Source organism: Danio rerio, chromosome 4 (assembly GCF_052040795.2).
Source record: "Danio rerio strain M-AB ecotype USA chromosome 4, GRCz13ab, whole genome shotgun sequence".
Taxonomy (NCBI): Eukaryota; Metazoa; Chordata; class Actinopteri; order Cypriniformes; family Danionidae; genus Danio; species Danio rerio.
This window is the reverse complement of record NC_141024.2, coordinates 80,491,009-80,510,060: the sequence shown is the minus strand read 5'-3', so window position 1 is coordinate 80,510,060 and position 19,052 is coordinate 80,491,009. Positions and strand designations below refer to the sequence as shown.

General features: G+C 41.4%; 1 protein-coding gene, 1 long non-coding RNA gene and 3 other non-coding genes across 5 annotated transcripts in view; 4 read left to right on the top strand and 1 right to left on the bottom strand.

Annotated features, from left to right (window-relative positions):
* The window catches only part of LOC147845100 (uncharacterized), a 122,631-nt gene that overhangs the window by 44,112 nt on the left and 59,467 nt on the right, over nt 1-19,052 (top strand). The gene's annotated exons all lie outside the window — the stretch shown is intronic.
* Nucleotides 2,535-2,617, bottom strand: trnal-cag (transfer RNA leucine (anticodon CAG)). Its single transcript has one exon. It is a non-coding gene; the product is annotated as a tRNA-Leu (tRNA).
* On the top strand, nt 4,099-4,171 carry trnav-uac (transfer RNA valine (anticodon UAC)). The gene has a single exon. It is a non-coding gene; the product is annotated as a tRNA-Val (tRNA).
* Nucleotides 11,824-12,753, top strand: LOC108183884 (uncharacterized). The gene is made up of 2 exons (XM_087249494.1): nt 11,824-12,251; nt 12,417-12,753. Exons 1-2 carry the CDS (start codon nt 11,835-11,837, stop codon nt 12,744-12,746), a joined length of 747 nt encoding a protein of 248 aa, XP_087105620.1. The 5' UTR covers nt 11,824-11,834; the 3' UTR covers nt 12,747-12,753.
* Nucleotides 17,805-17,877, top strand: trnam-cau (transfer RNA methionine (anticodon CAU)). The gene has a single exon. It is a non-coding gene; the product is annotated as a tRNA-Met (tRNA).

The following is a 19,052-nucleotide window of genomic DNA, read 5'->3' as shown; positions in this document are numbered from 1 at the left end:
ACCAGGAAAATGAACAGAGTTCGCTCAAAAGTGTAGAGAGCTCATTTTTGGAGATTTTTGCATAAAGGTTGTATCAATGAAAAGGAAGGGTTCTTTTGTATGTTTCTTTGTTCAATAATGCTCCGGTTTACTGTTGGTAAAATGTAGAAGCAAAAACCTACAGCACAATAAACTGAGCTTATAATGCCAAAAAAAAATATATTGAAATCAGATGCAAAAACCTTTAAATTCCGACTAAATTCATTAATTTTCTTTTCAGCTTAGTCCCTTTATTAGTCTGGAGTTGCTACAATGGAATAACCCAAGAGCTTATCCAGCACCATCCATGTTTTACACAACAGATGCCCTTCCAGCTGCAATGCATCACTGGGAAACATCTAAACACACACATATTTGAGCCTACTCAATTTACCTGTACCACATGTCTTTGGATTTGTGGAGGAAACCAGAGCACCCGGAGGACACCCACACAAACATAGGGAGAACATGCAAACTCCACACAGAAATGCCACCTTACCTAGCTGAGGCTCGAACCAGCGACTTTCTTACTGTGAGGCGAACATTCTATCCTCAGCGCCACCACATTGCCTGCCATTTAAATTGTTATTCTAAAATTAGTTTTTTTTCAGCCTACTGTTTGAAAGATAATGAAAAAAATATTTGCAACAAAAATAGTTAAATTGCAGAGCTGAGACTTAAAAATATATAAATTTTAGAAAAAAATGTATATGGTGGCTGCATGGTGGTGCAGTGGGTAGCATGTTCGCCTCACAGCAAGAAGGTCACTAGTTTGAGCCTAAGTTGGGTCAGTTGGTGTTTCTGTGTGGAGTTTGCATGTTCTCCCCATGCTTGTGTGGGTTTCCTCTGGGTGCTCTAGTTTTCCTGACAAGTCCAAAAACATGTGATCAAGACTGTGGAAGGGCCACAGCACTTTAGAGTCATGCACACCAATCAGGTAAAAACCTGTCGACTATGCATGAGCTCAGAAAATGTGATGAAGGAATGCCCAGAATTCAGGTGCTTCAAATGTGACGAAAGGGGACATTTCGCAAGGACCTGTACAGCTGTGTCGGGCCCGGATTGTAAATTGGCCCTAATACCTGCAGGGAGCTTGTCACGCCGAGTTGGCTTTGTCCGCTCGATTGACCAACGCGTACACTTTGTTTTATCCTTGCAGGCCTAACTTCGCTGGTGAAAGCACTTGTGGGGTTTCTGTAGTGTAGTGGTCGTCACGTTTGCCTAACACGCGTAAGGTCTGCGGTTCGAAACCGAGCAGAAACAGTGCTCTTCTTTTGGCGAGAAAATAATAGCATACCCTGCCATACAAGCAATGATCGTCAACAGGCACCCAATCAAAAAGGGTTATCTGCTTCCGTTGACTGAAGGTTTCCGAAGTGTAGTGGTTATCACGTTCGCCTCACACGCGAAAGGTCCCCAGTTCGAAACTGGGTGGAAACAACCTCTGGCTTTTACGACAATTGTCAAATCAGGCTTCTGTTGAGTACTGCTGATCACTGAAAACATTCTTTCTGCAGAGCGTTGTGAGGCTAGAAGTTTGAATTCAACTCAGTGTTTACCTCCCTTCGCGGTGTCGCAAACTTGCGTAGAATCTGATTTCTTTTAGCTTTGTGTTGTGCATGAGCAGGTGGCCAGTGCGTTTGCTGGCCCTCCACGATGCGGACCGTACAAGACAGCTCTATAAAAAAAGACTATAAATACTTGAAGCACCACTGGCCTATTGGTTTCCGTAGTGTAGTGTTTATCATGTTTGCATTACACGCTAAAGGTCTCCTGTTCGAAACTGGGCCGAAGCATACAATTAGTGGACACTTTTGTCCAAAAGCGACATACAATAGTGGAGGTATTCAACAAGACGAGGCAATGCATACGAAAAAGGGCTATATATTCCAAGTGATTTGTTTGTGCTCAGGGATTTTAGTGCTGGAGTAGGAGTGTCGTTTTCTTTAGAGAGAGCGATATTCACCGGGGTTCGGGTGTACTCTGAAGAGATGGGTGTTAGCTGTCGTTTGAAGGAGACCAGTGTATCCGTAATCCGAGTGGGAATGGCAAAGTGATTCCACCAGCGTAGAACATTGAATGAAAACATTGTGGAAAGTGACTTTCAGTCTCTCTGCGATGGCACCACAAGACAGTGCTCTCACCCTAACCGGAGGCTCCTGTGGTTATCACGATGGCTTTACAAGCGGAGGGTCTCCTGTTAGAAACTGAGCGGAAACATTCAGATTTGCTTTTACGCGCATTCTCAATTGGCTCTTTGCTCACTGGGTGATGCACGATACAAGGTAGTGGATCTGTCAAATGTCATGACTTGACGTTGTACGAGGATTTGACGAAAAAATGCCCTGCAAACCTTAAAAATAAACACCATCCCAGGACAATTCTTTTGATCCCCTTTCGGGGCACTTGCATTAAAGCCCGCGTGATGCGGCGCTTTGTCAATGTTACTGCATCATTCGGACATGGTGGCAGGGAGTTTAAGACTTCAGCCAGAGCGCATCGCCACAGGCTCGGTTTGTCAGAAGTGGGATTCGAACCCACGCCTCCAGGGGAGACTGCGACCTGAACGCAGCGCCTTAGACCGCTCGGCCATCCTGACATGCAAGTTTGGCAGGAGCTGTCTCCTGGGAGCCACACCGCAGTACCGTGACATGGAATCTGGTGTTTCACAGCTTGCCCAGCTCCGGCTGTCCACCTCATTGGCGCAGCAGGCAGCTAAGCTGTGCTCGGCTCCTGGGGCTGCGCCTAGTTTCAATAGCCAACACTTGACAGCTGTCATTGCTTACGACCACACCACCCTGAGGGCGCTATAGAGCAAACAGGAAGTGAGTTGGCAGCAGTGAGGAGAGAAAGGCTCTCCCCATTTAGCTTGTCTACCTTTTAGTTTATTGACCTTGAGTGGTTTGTTTGTTTGTTTTATTTTTGTCTTTAAAAACCACCTAACAGCAGCATTTTGCTGACTGAAGGGTGGTTATGTTGTGTTTTTTATTTTTAATCATGGACAGATAATCCCGCCACGACACGGAAATGGAGGGACTTGCACGAAAGGATAAAGAAAATGGGCTGGATAATAGACGAAGAGATAAAAAAATGGACTTGACAGCAGACAAAGAGATAAATAAAATGAAGAGCCCGGCCAACGAAGAGGTGAAAAAGGTAAGGATAAGCAAGAGATACAAAGAAGAGTGTGCACAAAGGAAGCAACAGTAACTGTAGAAATAGAAAATGTAAAAGATGCAATAAAGTTTGATTTAATCTAAGCAGTCGCGGAGTTGATTGGAGAAGGAAGAATTCTGGCGGTGAGACCCAAACAAACAAGGGAGTATGAAGTAACAATGGAGACTGAAGATGACACCGAAATTTTAATAGACAAAGGATTGACAATTAAAGGAGTGAAATCTGAAGTACGGAGGTTACAAAACAGAGACTATGTTGTTTCGTTCAAGCATCTGCCTGTTTACCTAGCTGATGAAGAAATTTTAAGCAAGCTAGAGGGATGGGGAGTTTTCCCCATGTCTAAAACTAAAAGAAGACTGTATCCAGGCACAAGCATAAAAGATGGAACAAGGTTTGTAAAAAACAGATTTCCAGAAGAGACGGTCTCCCTACCATACAGTACCAAAATCGAGATGGCTGAAGGGGCACAGCACTTTAGAGTCATGCACACCAATCAGGTAAAAACCTGTCGACTACGCATGAGCTCAGACCATGTGATGAAGGAATGCCCAGAATTCAGGTGCTTCAAATGTGACGAAAGGGGACATTTCGCTAGGACCTGTACAGCTGTGTTGGGCCCGGATTGTAAATTGGCCCTAATACCTGCAGGGAGCTTGTCACGCTGAGTTGGCTTTGTCCGCTTGATTGACAAACGCATACACCTTGTTTTTTCCTTGCAGGCCTAACTTCGCTGGTGAAAGCACTTGTGGGGTTTCTGTAGTGTAGTGGTCATCACGTTCACCTAACACGCGAAAAGTCCTCGGTTCGAAACAGTGCTTTTCTTTTGGCGAGAAAATAATAGCATCCACTGTCGTCAACAGGCACCCAATCAAAAAGGGTTATCTGCTAGTTGTACTTCTGAAGGTTTCCATAGTGTAGTGGTTATCACGTTCGCCTTACACGCGAAAGGTCCCCAGTTCGAAACTGGGTGGAAACAACCTCTGGCTTTTACGACAATTGTCAAATCAGGCTTCAGTTGAGTACTGATGTTCACTGAAAACATTCTTTCTGCAGAGCGTTGTGAGGCTAGAAGTTTGAATTCAACTCAGTGTTTACCTCCCCTCGCGGTGTCGCAAACTTGCGTAGAATCTGATTTCTTTTAGCTTTGTGTTGTGCATGAGCAGGTGGCCAGTGCGTTTGCTGGCCCACCACGATGCGGACCGTACAAGACAGCTCTATAAAAAAAGACTATAAATACTTGAAGCAGCACTGGCCTATTGGTTTCCGTAGTGTAGTGTTTATCATGTTTGCATAACACGCTAAAGGTCTCCTGTTCGAAACTGGGCCGAAGCATACAATTAGTGGATACTTTTGTTCAAAGCGACATACAATAGTGGAGGTATTTAGCGATTCAACAAGACGAGGCAATGCATACGAAAAAGGGCTATATATTCCAAGTATTTTGTTTGTGCTCAGGGATTTTAGTGCTGGAGTAGGAGTGTCGTTTTCTTTAGAGAGAGGGATATTCACCGGGGTTCGGGTGTACTCTGAAGAGATGGGTGTTAGCTGTCGTTTGAAGGAGACCAGTGTATCCGTAATCCGAGTGGGAATGGCAAAGTGATTCCACCAGCGTAGAACATTGAATGAAAACATTGTGGAAAGTGACTTTCAGTCTCTCTGCGATGGCACCACAAGACAGTGCTCTCACCGTAACCGGAGGCTCCTGTGGTTATCACGATGGCTTTACAAGCGGAGGGTCTCCTGTTAGAAACTGAGAGGAAACATTCAGATTTGCTTTTACGCGCATTCTCAATTGGCTCTCTGCTCACTGGATGATGCACGATACAAGGTCGTGGATCTGTCAAATGTCATGACTTGACGTTGTACGAGGATTTGACAAAAAAATGCCCTGCAAACCTTAAAAATCAACACCATCCCAGGACAATTCTTTTGATCCCCTTTCGGTGCACTTGCATTAAAGCCGGCGTGATGCGGCGCTTTGTCAGTGTTACTGTATCATTCGGACATGGTGGCAGGGAGTTAAAGACTTCTGCCAGAGGGCATCGCCACAGGCTCGGTTTGTCAGAAGTGGGATTCGAACCCACGCCTCCAGGGGAGACTGTGACCTGAACGCCAGCTGCCGAAGAATAGTCCGACAATATTTCACAAATGTTGAAGATGAGAGCCAATCGGTTCGCTCCAACATTGTAGCCAATCACGTTGCAGCGCTTCAACATTTGCAGCCAATCGCGGACCGGAATTCTCAACATTTGACCAATCAGAGTCGAGACAATGTTGAAGCCGGGGGGGAGGAACCGTTCCAAGAATCACCGCTAGGTGTGCAGTCAAACAGGTTAGTCAGATGTCAATCAATTTTCCGAACTGAGCCGAAGGTACACGAAGGAATGACGCGGTCCTCTGGAGGCGGGTCAGAGGTCAAAAAAGTTCATTGACCAACAGTGATATTCAACGAACAGCATCATTCGACAGAGCACAGCATCGTTTTGCTTACAGTAAAGGATTTTTTCCGATAGTGATTTCTTAAAAAAGGTAGGAAAAACTACACAATTGCACGAATGAATGTTTTAGTGTGTTGTATTTCAAATTTGGATACTTTAATTCAAAACCGTTTAATTTATAGGAGAAAAATGTCTGAAAAATCTCATAAAGCCATGTCAGACGCTGACTGGATTTCACGTTTGAAAAAGTTTGCCAGCACAGGAGTTTGGCCATCAAATGAGGGAAACAGGCCAGCTCCTCGACAAAAAAAGTGGCATGAGATTTATCAAAGGGTGTGTATTTCGTTTACATGATATAACGTTTGTTGAAATTTGCTTAACAGAGTAACGTTAACTTGTTAGGCTTCAGTACATTCAGTACAGTATCTGTGTAAAACATGTCATACTTGTTTTTAAATATTAAAGTGTTTTAAATTGCATGTATTTTGAGATTTACGTCGAATAATTTAGTAAGTTTGACCATTTATGAGAGAGATCTGAAAAGGTGGGGGAAGGGATTATGAGTGTACAGTACACAGCATGTGGTTTTAAGGCCTGAAATGTTCCTGTCCAGTTCTTTTTATTCTTCTTTTCGTTTTTGGAGATACAAACTGTACGATTACATATTAGACAAATATTAAACACATTCTAGAAACAGTGGTAAATTAATTTACAGAGCTATTGTGTGCTTTATTAAGGGAGTCATTGAGTAAAAATTCTTATTTAGTTATAAAAGTTTTTTGTATTGTATAAAATTATTTAATATATCTTTCATGATTTTTTCAGATTGAGAAATGCCCATTGCAATCTCGTGGGCAGAGGACTTTGCTTGGAGGTGTGCTGAAATGCACATGTGGTTTTCACACTCAAAAGGTACATTTTTGAGTCAATATGTGTTTATTTTTATTTACTAGAATGCCTTTCCTTTTTCATGATTATATGTATTTTTGTGATTTATTTTCAGCAGAGTACTGCTTCTGCTGCTCCAGCTCAAACGGTGCAACAACCTGCCCCTACTGTACCTGCTCAGGAGGTGATGGAGACGAGACAACTTGAGGCCCAGCCCCAGCCCCCGTCTACTCCATCAGTGGCATCAAAGATTTCACCGCAATTGTCAATGGTACATTTTTTTAAAAATCAAAAGAAATGACAATTTCAGTGTTTCAAGTGTTCAAGGTGTTCAAAGTTCAGTTCAAAGTTCAAACATAGGAGAGAAAAGAACAAAAAGCAATAAAAAAGTTGAGGTGTTGCTAGAGACCTGCTTCTTTTCACACCTCTTGCACATTGGGGGGTAGCAGACACTTGCTGATTGGTCGGTTTGAGTTTCTGTGATTGGATTAAATGACATGGTCAGGGTCACTTTTTAAAGCTACATTTTAACCTCTTGTCTTCAGATAATGATACATAATAAACACTAATAGTAAATACTTTGTTTTGATTTTAAGTGTAAGCTAAAATTTGTACTTTTTCTAAACAAGGTCTGAGGTATTATCTTGAAAAAGTACTTATTTAAAAATATATATATATATTTTTTTGCTACCACAGGTATGATAATATTTTTTCTTCTGGGAGAAAATCTTATTTGTTTTATTTCGAATACATTTTTCAAGGTCAATATTATGAGCCTCTTTAAGCTTTTTTTTTTTTTTTTTTTTTTGCATAGTCTACAAAACAAACCATCGTTATACAATAACTTGCCTAATTACCCTAACCTGCCTATTTAACCTAATTTACCTAGTTAAACCTTCAAATGTCACTTTAAGTGGTATAAAAGTGTCTTGAAGAATATCTAGTCAAATATTATTTACTGTCATCAGGGCAAAGATAAAATAAAACAGTTCTTAGGAATGAGTTATTAAAACTTTGATGTTTAAAAAAATGTGCTGAACAAATCTTCTCTCCATTAAACAGAAATTGGTGGAAAAAAATTAAAAAGCGGGCTAATAAATCAGACTTCAACTGTATATAACACATAGTGTGATGTTGTAATATACAATGTATGTTTTTGTTGAAATGCATGATGTAATAATAGTACAATAATACTGTATATAACATAATGCAATACTTTATTCCTTTGGTAGTAAAAAAAAATATTTGTTTGCATATTGCTCCTTGATCCAGAAAACTATAATTTTAATCAAAGCCTAATGTGTGTTTATTTGCAATGAACCAGTTTAATTAGCCAGTCTAATTAAATCTATTCTAACTTATATCTTATTTCTACCTGTAAAAGTAGCAGAGGGTGGTAGTAAAAAACAGCTTGAACTCGAAACACTGTAGAGAAATCAAACTGATTGTACAACTGACATATAGAAAGATAGTTTCTAATTGCTTGAAATTTAATGTGATATACACTAATGTTCAAAAAATTATTATTGTTAAAAAATAAAAGCTTAATATTACTCATATTTTGCAAGAATTCTATTGTGTTTGATTTGCTCATAAATTAAGTAGATTTTATTTAATTTGAATTGTTTGAATAAATTATTCTTTCTTTATTTAATTTGCCTATATTATTATTTCACATTATTTCAGTTTTTACTAAATATTAGATCAAATAAATGTAGCCTTGATAAACATAATTATAGCATTAAAAAATACATTGAGCAGATCGCAAACCTTTGAACAGTAGTGTACATTTTGCCATTGTGAACACAGTGTTTTTAATGAAATGCTTTTTGTCTTGCCCTTTTTGAGTTCACCAAACCAAGATTTTCCGGATCCCACATTGCTGCAGCAAAGCCAAATCTTAGTGTGGCTAGAAGACCATCACAGGTTGACGTTCAGCCCAGTTCAGCAGTGTGTAGTGCTTCTACACCAAGCACGGCTGTAAGTATTGTCATAATCCACATAGCTTTCTGAGAGAATTTGGTACAAGCATTTGTTTTACGTAAATTCGTATTTTTATTAAGTACAGTCACATTAAATCTCAATAAAACATCTCTGTAGTATTCTTTTAGTGCATAAAAACATATATATTAAAAATAAGCACCATTCTTTAAACTTTTTGTTCTGCATAAAAGCGCTGTGACAAAATTTTACAGTTTAGCAGCAATCATTCATTTCCAATGTATTTTATACATTAATGTTCAAATAAAGTAATGGTTGCAAAAAATTCTGATTAGTTAATGTTACTTATAGATATATATTTACAAAATGCACTTTGTTATATTGCTTGTTTGTACAGACACAGGACCTTCAAGTTTCTGCCCCCGTCCTCACATCCACTACGGCAGTGACCAGTTCCACAGAGCCGTCCAGCATTGTCTCAGTAAGTAATTTCATATTTTCTGTCCAAAAAAAGGTAATTTGGTTTGCATATTTGATGCCCCAGCTGAATTCACACAAAGTGGTTTTAAGACCAGCCAATTAAATTGACTTGATGTTAATTAACTAAGCTTGATATATGTATAAATGCTAACAAAATAAAGAGAGGAAAAAATAAAGCAAAGAATCACAAAAATTACGCCTTCTGCTGTTGATATTTTATGTTCACAGTAGTAAAAGAAAAGAAAATGGATGGAAAAGAAGTAGAAAGGAAAAAGAGAAATAACTATATTGGAAAATACTTTTGCTTCTTTAAAGAAAATGTTTATTGGTGAAATTCTATTAATGATTTTTGGAATTGAAAAACATAATAAGGTATTTAAAAACAATCACTTAAAATCAAAGGTATTTTGATTATAATCATGATAACATCGTGTAAGGGTACTCACTCAAATATGTAAGGTGCATTTACATTACCAGACTAAAGGTTTTATCTATTTTCCTTCACAGACTGCACCTTCTGGGTCATGGTTGCAAGCTCCATCAGCTGTTCCACTTCCGCGCCTTTGGGCTGAAACCTTGCCACCAGAGGACCACAAGTGGATTGCCAGCAGGCTTTTTAAAATGGGGTCCAAAGGAAAGCCAGAGCTTCGAGACAACTTCCAGCTCTGATATTACCCTCCACAGCCTGCACTTACATACAATCAGGCTCCAGCTCCAGACAGATTTTTCTGTCATTCACTTTTGCTGTGGATGCCATACAAGCTGTGGAGGGTCAAAGTCCTTTGCCCTAATCCTGCATGTGGACAGCATCAGCTGACAGGTGGAGGTCTGCACAAAAGGGCACGGCAGGTTCTGGACATCGACAGGATGTACAACATGGTTACAGAAACCCTCATCTGTACCAAGTGCAAAGCCTCGCATGTGTCCTGCAGTCAGACTGTCTTGCAGCAGCTGGATCTTGGCCATCGCTCAGAGTTTCGGGTCATTCTCACACAGAAGTGAGTAATTGAACACCTTTATTCCTCGTGCAGTTGTTAACCTATCATTACAGATATATGAAAATACTTTACAAATTATATATATATATATATATATATATATATATATATATATATATATATATATATATATATATATTAATATTCTTCTGTTCCTACGGTACGCCTGTGATATAAGAGTCATTCGCCTACTGCGTGAGCGTGGACTAGGCAACAGCCCCACAAGGGTCATCAAACAACTGAAGGAAAACCACAGTGAAGAGTGGCTCCAGCGTCTGGCCCGCTACACCACTCAGTGTGTGGATTTCCTCAGTGGACCTGGGGTGTTGGCGATCACCTTTCAGGAGCCCCCAGCACCTACAGTTGTGTCAAGCTGCAAGTGGCTCCTCACTGTCTACAGCCAGGACATCTTGACAAGGTTGAATGAAATCCATGCCAGGATAACATCAACCCATGGGTCCATCTTGAAGATGGATTCAACTAAAAAGGTTATTGGATATTCATCAATTTATAATTTCTTTATTATATTCCAGCATTGGTAAAAACCCTTTGTGTAGTCTGCTTGATCTGACGATACACCATGGTTCTTCTCTTGTCTAATCTAGATCACAAAAAAGCTGGCCGGGACAGCAAAAGGAACAGGACTCTGGCTCACCTCTGTTGGCAATGAGTTTGGTCAGGTGCTGATAAGTGTGCTCACTGCCCAGGAAGGAGCAGGACTGGACAGGATGGTGGATGGGCTGGTCAGAAGATACCAGGAGGCTGGTGTGGATCCACCTGCTGTTTTGTATGTGGACTGTGGGTGCTGCACTGATGTGGGTGAGACCAAACTCAAAGCCAGGTTCAGAGGATGGCCGGAGTTGACTGTGAAATTGGACATCTGGCACTTTATGCGCAGGATTGCTGTGGGATGTACAACTGATGCTCATCAACTGTATCCCATCTTCATGTCACGGATCTCTGCGTGCATTTTTGAATAGGATGCAGCTGATGTTTCTTTGCTACGCCAAGCAAAGCGAGCACTGTTGATGTCCCAAGGCCTGCGTTGACAGATGCTGATGTCAACAAGCATCTCACCAGGGAGGAGCTGGCTCTCCATTGCCGGAGGAGGACCCGTGGGGAGGAGACTACCATCCTTCTACTTGAACAGCTTCTTACTGAGCTCATGAGCAACAAGGGCAATGACTCGCTGGGCGTTCCTCTTTTAGACAAGGAAAGGATGAAGCACATCTGGAGTGTCCAAAAAAAGCATATCAAATGCATTCAGGACCCCCCTGGTGTCGTGCTCTATAATGAAACGGGGAGCATAACCAAGGGAGGTGTTCTGCTACGGACCTACAGATGTGCCAGGGGCTCCACGTCTCTCGAGTCCTTTCATTTACACCTCAATCGTTTCATCCCAGGTATGATTTTGCACAAACATTGTGTAAAAACGCATTAAATGTCTTAGTGTTTGTTTTTTGTTTGTTGCTATTGTTAATAAACCTGCAATTTCTATGTTCTCTCCATCTACTGTATCCAGTTTGATACAGTAGGTCAATGTTCATGAGCTTTGTGCTGTGAAATCTTTACTTGTCTTTAAATATTTGTGTAAACAAATTTTTTGTTTCATGACTATTTACTAAAGCAAGATACAAAATTATTATTACATTATTATTACATGTCATTATCAAGCATAATGCTACAAGCTTTGAGGGAAATTTATTTGTACATTTCTATGTCTTCGTTGTATTTCCATTGCATTTCATTAGATGTTTTGTCCAGAATATTTATTATGTTTTGGATCTCTGATTAAAATGTATGTTTTTGTTTGTTTCTTCCTTGACGTTTAGCTTTTAAAACTACTTGCCACTTCAACACCCAATCAAAAATGGCTCTTAAAATTTGTTTATTTATGTTTCATTTATTTTTTTCAGGTGAGCTCATTGGAGTGCAGTATCTGTTCCAGCAGACTGGTCAGGCACTGCAGAACATGAACCCAGACTGTGAGCAGACTGCTGAGCTCATTGAGGATCTCAATGTGGATGAGCGAGAAGAAGATGAGGGCTTCTGTGACATCAGTGAGGATCACACTATTGTTAATCCGGAGGCTGCTCTGTCACCATCCTTCTTATTGAGATCGGGTTCCTCCACTGCAGTCACCAGCAGTGTCGCTTCTTTGCCAGTCTCCACATGCCCTGCACTGGTCCCTGACCCACCTGCGCAGCCTGAAGAACCAATTTCACCTGTGCCCTTAGAGCCAGAAGAGGCTACGGAAGATGATGACGAAAATAATGATGATGACGACGATGATGATGGTGATGAAGAGACTGTAAGTCTTTACAATGATCTAGAATAATTTTGAAATAAAGTGTAAAGTCAAACACGCATCAGGTTTATTTCCGTAGTGCAGCTTCAACATGATAACAGAATCAATTATGGAATTATGCATTGAACAATTTAATGTGCTATTTTTTTTTTTTTGTGCTTTCATTAGGCTGTTGACTACCAAAATATTCCGGGCTTCCAGCATGTGGACAGGCTGGCTGAATATCTGGTTGAGCTTCGGACCCACAAAAGCCTCAGCCTCACCAACCAGGAGGCCAACGAGATTATTGGTCTTTGGCAAAGCCTGCATGACCAAGACAAGAAGCGGGTGGTGTATGCAGCTCGACACCAGAAGCGACTGCTGAGTGGGCGATTTAAAACACCCAAGAAGCCCACTCACACCCCTGGCATGGAGAGCACTACCAGATGTGTGCTGGGTGCAAGCAGTGCTCCTGCTCAGTGGCCTGACTGTTGCCGTCTTGTGGAGACCATCTATTAGGCTTTGTACCATCCACCCTAGTCCCAACCGAAAAGGCAAGGGAAGCCTTTCAAGATGGTCTCTGATCCTGCAAGACTACCGCAGGATTAGGCAACTCGTACTGGGCAACAGCTTGGTAATGGGAGGTACATCCATGCAGCTGGTTGAGGTAAACCTGAATACCCTGATTCAGTGGTTTAATAACAGACAGAAGAAGCAGGAGCTGTCTGTGCTGGTTCAGGGTATTCAGTTGCCTCAACACCTCCCAGAAGCCCAGGAACCTCTCCCAGTTGCCAAAAGTCTTCGGACAGAGCCAGACCAACCAGGAGAGCAGCACCAGTATGTGTTGCCAGAGAGCACAGCAGGTCAGGCAAGGCAGAGGCAGACATCTGTTGGACGACCCCCACTTAGACCCAAGGCACCAGTACAGACCCAGGTCATGTTTACACCACCAGCACCTGGAGCATCGCTGCAGATAGTACCCAACATATACATCCCAGCTACACCAGGGTACCAGGGTATGCCGATGTTTCAGGGTGTGCCAATGGTCCAGGGAATCCCTATGGCCCAGGGTATCCCGATGGTGCAGGGGATGCCACTCAGACAGCCACCACTTCAGCCAACAATGTCCAGTACCAGCTCACAGCATGCTGCATCACCGTCCACATCTGGAGCCATTCCCAAAAGACCGTACCGGCTGTTCAAGTGAACACTTGTAAAAAGTGTGGGCAGTTCAAAACAAATGCCACAGGCCATAGCCAACTCAGGGGCAGGGTGTACTGCCCACAGACTGAAACTTTGACTAAAGAAGAGTGGCTAGAGGAAATGAAAAGGACCAATCCAAAATAATGTGTTTGTTTGTTTGTGTATGTATATAGTGTAATAGTTCTTCAGTTCATTCAATTTCACTTGCTGTTAGTTTATATTTTTATTTCACATTTTCTTTAAATAGTGTATTTATTTTGCTGACTTTTTATTTAACTTTTATATTATTTATGTGTGTGTGTGTGTGTGTGTGTGTGTAGTGTTTACAGTTTATAACCATAATAATTCAATTTATTCTATTTCACTTGTTGTTTTTTTGCACATTTTACTTTTTAATTATTTATTTTGTTAACATTTTATTTAACTTATTTATTATTTATATATGTGTGTGTATTTATATAGTTATTAACCATAATAGTTCTACAGTTTATTCTATTTCACTTGTTGTTGGTTTCTATTTTATTGCGCATTTTATTTAAATAGTGTATTTATTTTGTTAACATTTTATTTAATGTATTATTTATATATATATGTGTGTGTACAGAGTGTATGAAGTTTACTACCATAATAGTTCTTCAATTTATACTACTTCACTTGTTGGTTTCTATTTTATTTCACATTTTATAAAAATAATTTATTTTGTTAACATTTTATTTAACTGTTTATTATTTATGTGTATGTCTATAGTTTATACAGTTTATAACCATAATAGTTCTTCAATTGCCTTGTTTGATTCTGTTTTATTGCACTTTTTATTTAAATAGTTTATTTATTTTGTTGACATTTTATTTAACTTATTTATCATTTATATGTGTGTGTGTGTGTGTGTGTATGTATAAAGTGTATACAGGTTACAACCATAATAGTTAAATTTATTCTATTTCACTTATTGTTGGTTTCTAAATTTATTCAACATTTTATTTAATTTGTTAATTTTGTATTTATTCTGTTAATATTTAACATTTAATTTTTTTGATTTTTTATTCCATGTTCATTACTGTTTTGTTGACCATTGTTAAATAAATATTGCATTAATAAATGACTGATCCTTGACTTTTAAGTCCACTTTGTGTCGGTTTCTGTTTGTATTTAACTTTTTATTAACATTGTTTATTCATATTGTTAATACTATATTATTAATAACTAATTTATTATTTTTACATTTTCTACTCTATATTCATTAATGTTCTGTTGACAATTGTTAGATAAATAATGCATATATAAATAACTGACTACTTGACTTTTAATTATATATATACACACACACACACACACATACACACACACACACACACACATATATATATATATATATATATATATATATATATATATATATATATATATATATACATATGTATATATGTGTGTGTGTGTGTGTGTGTGTACACTATATACTCTATGAGATTTCTATAGATCATTTGTACATCAAAATACAGAACAAAAATAACCATAAGCCTAACAATGCTACAACAACTACTAAATAATGATTCATTCAAATTGGTATGCTTTAATTTTCATTAAAGAATGTCAAAAAACACAAGAATAAAGTGCTTAGGCATATTTTATTTACCTTGGAGCATTACACATTCAAACAGTTTATTGAGTAATAATAAACCAATAACAATAAAGCGTCTTTAGCTGGATTCGAACCCCGGTCTTGGTGAGCACCTGCAATAGAAATCAATGTAACTCAAATTGCGTTGTTTTAACTCAAAACAGTATCACTATGCGTGACATAAAGCAGCTGCAGGGAAGGCATGTCCAGGAAGCTTAGTATTCACCCTTTCCTTTCTTCTTTTTTTCTTCCCCCCTTTCTTCCCTTCTTTGTTGAACGATTGTTCCTCAGCTTAAATGCAGCACCTTAGACCACTCGGCCATCCTGACATCCCTGCTTAGCCTGAGCTGTCTCCTAGCATCCACACCGAAGCACCGTGACATGGAAGCTGTTGTTTCACAGTTTGCCCAGGTCCAGAAGTATGCCTTGTTGACGCAGTAGGCAGTGTGTCAGTCTCATAATCTGAAGGTCGTGAGTTCAAGCCTCATACGGGGAGGGTGCTGACTTTTGGCACATGGAAGCTCTTAGATAACTGGGCGGCATTTTTTATCCCCTTTCATGTGGATTATGCTTCCCCGGGGCAAAAAGAGCTACAGCTTCTCTGGAGGCCTGGCGGTGTGAAGTTCCAAGAACATTTCCTGAGTCAGAAGCAATGATGGTAGGATGCTCCCATTCCTATCACGTTGTCGCTTGACGTTCGGCGTGGATCTGTCAAATGTCATGAATTAACGTTGTGCGAGGATTTTGGCTTTTGGAGAACTTTGGCGCAACGAGATTGATGCGGTGCTTTGTCAGTGTTACTGTATCACTCGGCCATGGTGGCAGAGAGTTAAAGACTTGAGCCTGAACGTGTTGCCAAAGATTAAGTTTGTGAGAAGTGTAATTCAAACCCACACTTCCAGGGGAGACTGCAACCTGAAGGGAGCACCTTAGACCGCTCGGCAATCCTGACATGCTTGCCTGATCCAAGCTGTCTCCTAGTATCCACACCGCAGCACCGTGACATGGAAGCTGGTGTTTCACAGTTTGCCCAGGTCCATCAGTCTGCCTCGTTGGCGCAGTAGGCAGCGCGTCAATCTCATAATATGAAGGTCGTGAGTTCGAGCCTCACACGGGGCAAGGTGCTACTTTTTGGCACTTGGAAGCGCTTAGATGACTGGGCAGCATTTTTTATTCCCCTCCGTGTGGATCATGCTTCCCCGTGGCAAAAAAAGCTACAGCTCCTCTGGAGGCCTGGCGGTGTGAAGTTCCAAGAACATTTCCTGAGTCTAAAGCAATGATGGTAAGATGTTCCCATTCCTATCACATTGTCGCTTGACGTTCGGCGTGGATCTGTCAAATGTCATGAATTAACGTTGTGCGAGGATTTGACGAAAAGTCCTGCGAATCCCATTGCCTTAAAAATCAACGGCATCCCAGGACATTCCACTACATGGCATTCTAAGACAGTACTTTTGATCCCCTTTTGGTTCACTTGCATTAAAGCCCTCGTCCATTGTTTTGTTCCCATGCTTTTTCGAGTTTTTGTGGACAATACCTTGATCGCAAACGCCTTAAAACCAACAGTCTAAAGAGCCCATTAAGGCTGCCAGGGACACTGCTAGGGTGCATAAACTTTGACGCAAAGAGATTGATGCGGTGCTTTGTCAGAGTTACTGTATCACTCTGACAAGGTGGCAGAGAGTTAAAGACTTTAGCCTGAACGCGTAGCTAAAGATTAGGTTTGTCAGAAGTGGGATTCAAACCCACACCTCCAGGGGAGACTGCGACCTGAACGCAGCGCCTTAGACTGCTCGGCCATCCTGACATCCCTGCTCAACCTGAGCTGTCTTCTAGCATCCACACCGAAGCACCGTGACATGGAAGCTGGTGTTTCACAGTTTGCCCAAGTCCATCAGTCTGCCTCATTGGCGCAGTAGGCAGCGCGTCAGTCTCATAATCTGAAGGTCGTGAGTTTGAGCCTTACACGGGGCAAGGTGTTAGCTTTTGGCACTTGGAAGCGCTTAGATGACTGGGCAGCATTTTTTATTCCCTTCCGTGTGGATCATGCTTCCCCAGGGCAAAAAAAGCTACAGCTCTTCTGGAGGCCTGGCTGTGTGAAGTTCCAAGAACATTTCCTGAGTCTGAAGCAATGATGGTAAGATGCTCCCATTCCTATCACGTTGTCGCTTGACGTTCGGCGTGGATCTGTCAAATGTCATGAATTAACGTTGTGCGAGGATTTGACGAAAAGTCCTGCGAATCCCATTGCCTTAAAAATCAACGGCATCCCAGGACATTCCACTACATGGCATTCCAAGACAGTACTTTTGATCCCCTTTTGGCTCACTTGCATTAAAGGCCTCGTCCATTGTTTTGTTTACATGTTTTCCCGAGTTTTTGTGGATAATACCTTGATCGCAAACGCCTTAAAACCTACAGTCTAAAGAGCCCATTAAGGCTGCCAGGGACACTGCTAGGCTGCATAAACTTTGGCGCAAAGAGATTGATGCGGTGCTTTGTCAGTGTTACTGTATCACTCTGACAAGGTGGCAGAGAGTTAAAGACTTTAGCCTGAACGCGTAGCTAAAGATTAGGTTTGTCAGAAGTGGGATTCAAACCCATGCCTCCAGGTGAAACTGCAACCTGAACGCAGCGCCTTAGACCGCTTGGCCATCCTGACATCTCTTCTTACCCCGAGCTGTCTCCTAGTATCCACACCGAAGCACCGTGACATGGAAGCTGGTGTTTCACAGTTTGCCCAGGTCCATCAGTCTGCCTCGTTGGCGCAGTAGGCAGCGCGTCAGTCTCATAATCTGAAGGTCGTGAGTTCGAGCCTCACATGGGGCAAGGTGCTACTTTTTGGCACTTGGAAGCACTTAGATGACTGGGCAGCATTTTTTATTCCCCTCCGTGTGGATCATGCTTCCCCGGGGCAAAAAAAGCTACAGCTCCTCTGGAGGCCTGGCGGTGTGAAGTTCCAAGAACATTTCCTGAGTCTGAAGCAATGATGGTAAGATGCTCCCTTTCCTATCACATTGTCACTTGACGTTCGGCGTGGATCTGTCAAATGTCATGAATTAACGTTGTGCGAGGATTTGACGAAAAGTCCTGCGAATACCATTGCCTTAAAAATCAACGGCATCCCAGGACATTCCACTACATGGCATTCTAAGACAGTACTTTTGATCCCCTTTTGGTTCACTTGCATTAAAGCCCTCGTCCATTGTTTTGTTCACATGCTTTTCCGAGTTTTTGTGGACAAAACCTTGATCGCAAACGCCTTAAAACCTACAGTCTAAAGAGCCCATTAAGGCTGCCAGGGACACTGCTAGGGTGCATAAACTTTGGCGCAAAGAGATTGATGCGGTGCTTTGTCAGTGTTACTGTATCACTCTGACAAGGTGGCAGAGAGTTAAAGACTTTAGCCTGAACGCAAAGCCAAAGATTCGGTTTGTCGGAAGTGGGATTTGAACCCACGCCTCCAGGGGAGACTGCGACCTGAACGCAGCGCCTTAGACCGTTGGCCATCCTGACATCCCTGCTTATCCTGCGCTGTCTCCTAGTATCCACACCGAAGCACCGTGACATGGAAGCTGGTGTTTCACAGTTTGCCCAAGTCCATCAGTCTGCCTCATTGGCGCAGTAGGCAGCGCGTCAGTCTCATAATCTGAAGGTCGTGAGTTTGAGCCTTACACGGGGCAAGGTGTTACCTTTTGGCACTTGGAAGCGCTTAGATGACTGGGCAGCATTTTTTATTCCCTTCCGTGTAGATCATGCTTCCCCAGGGCAAAAAAAGCTACAGCTCCTCTGGAGGCCTGGCTGTGTGAAGTTCCAAGAACATTTCCTGAGTCTGAAGCAATGATGGTAAGATGCTCCCATTCCTATCACGTTGTCGCTTGACGTTCGGCGTGGATCTGTCAAATGTCATGAATTAACGTTGTGCGAGGATTTGACGAAAAGTCCTGCGAATCCCATTGCCTTAAAAATCAACGGCATCCCAGGACATTCCACTACATGGCATT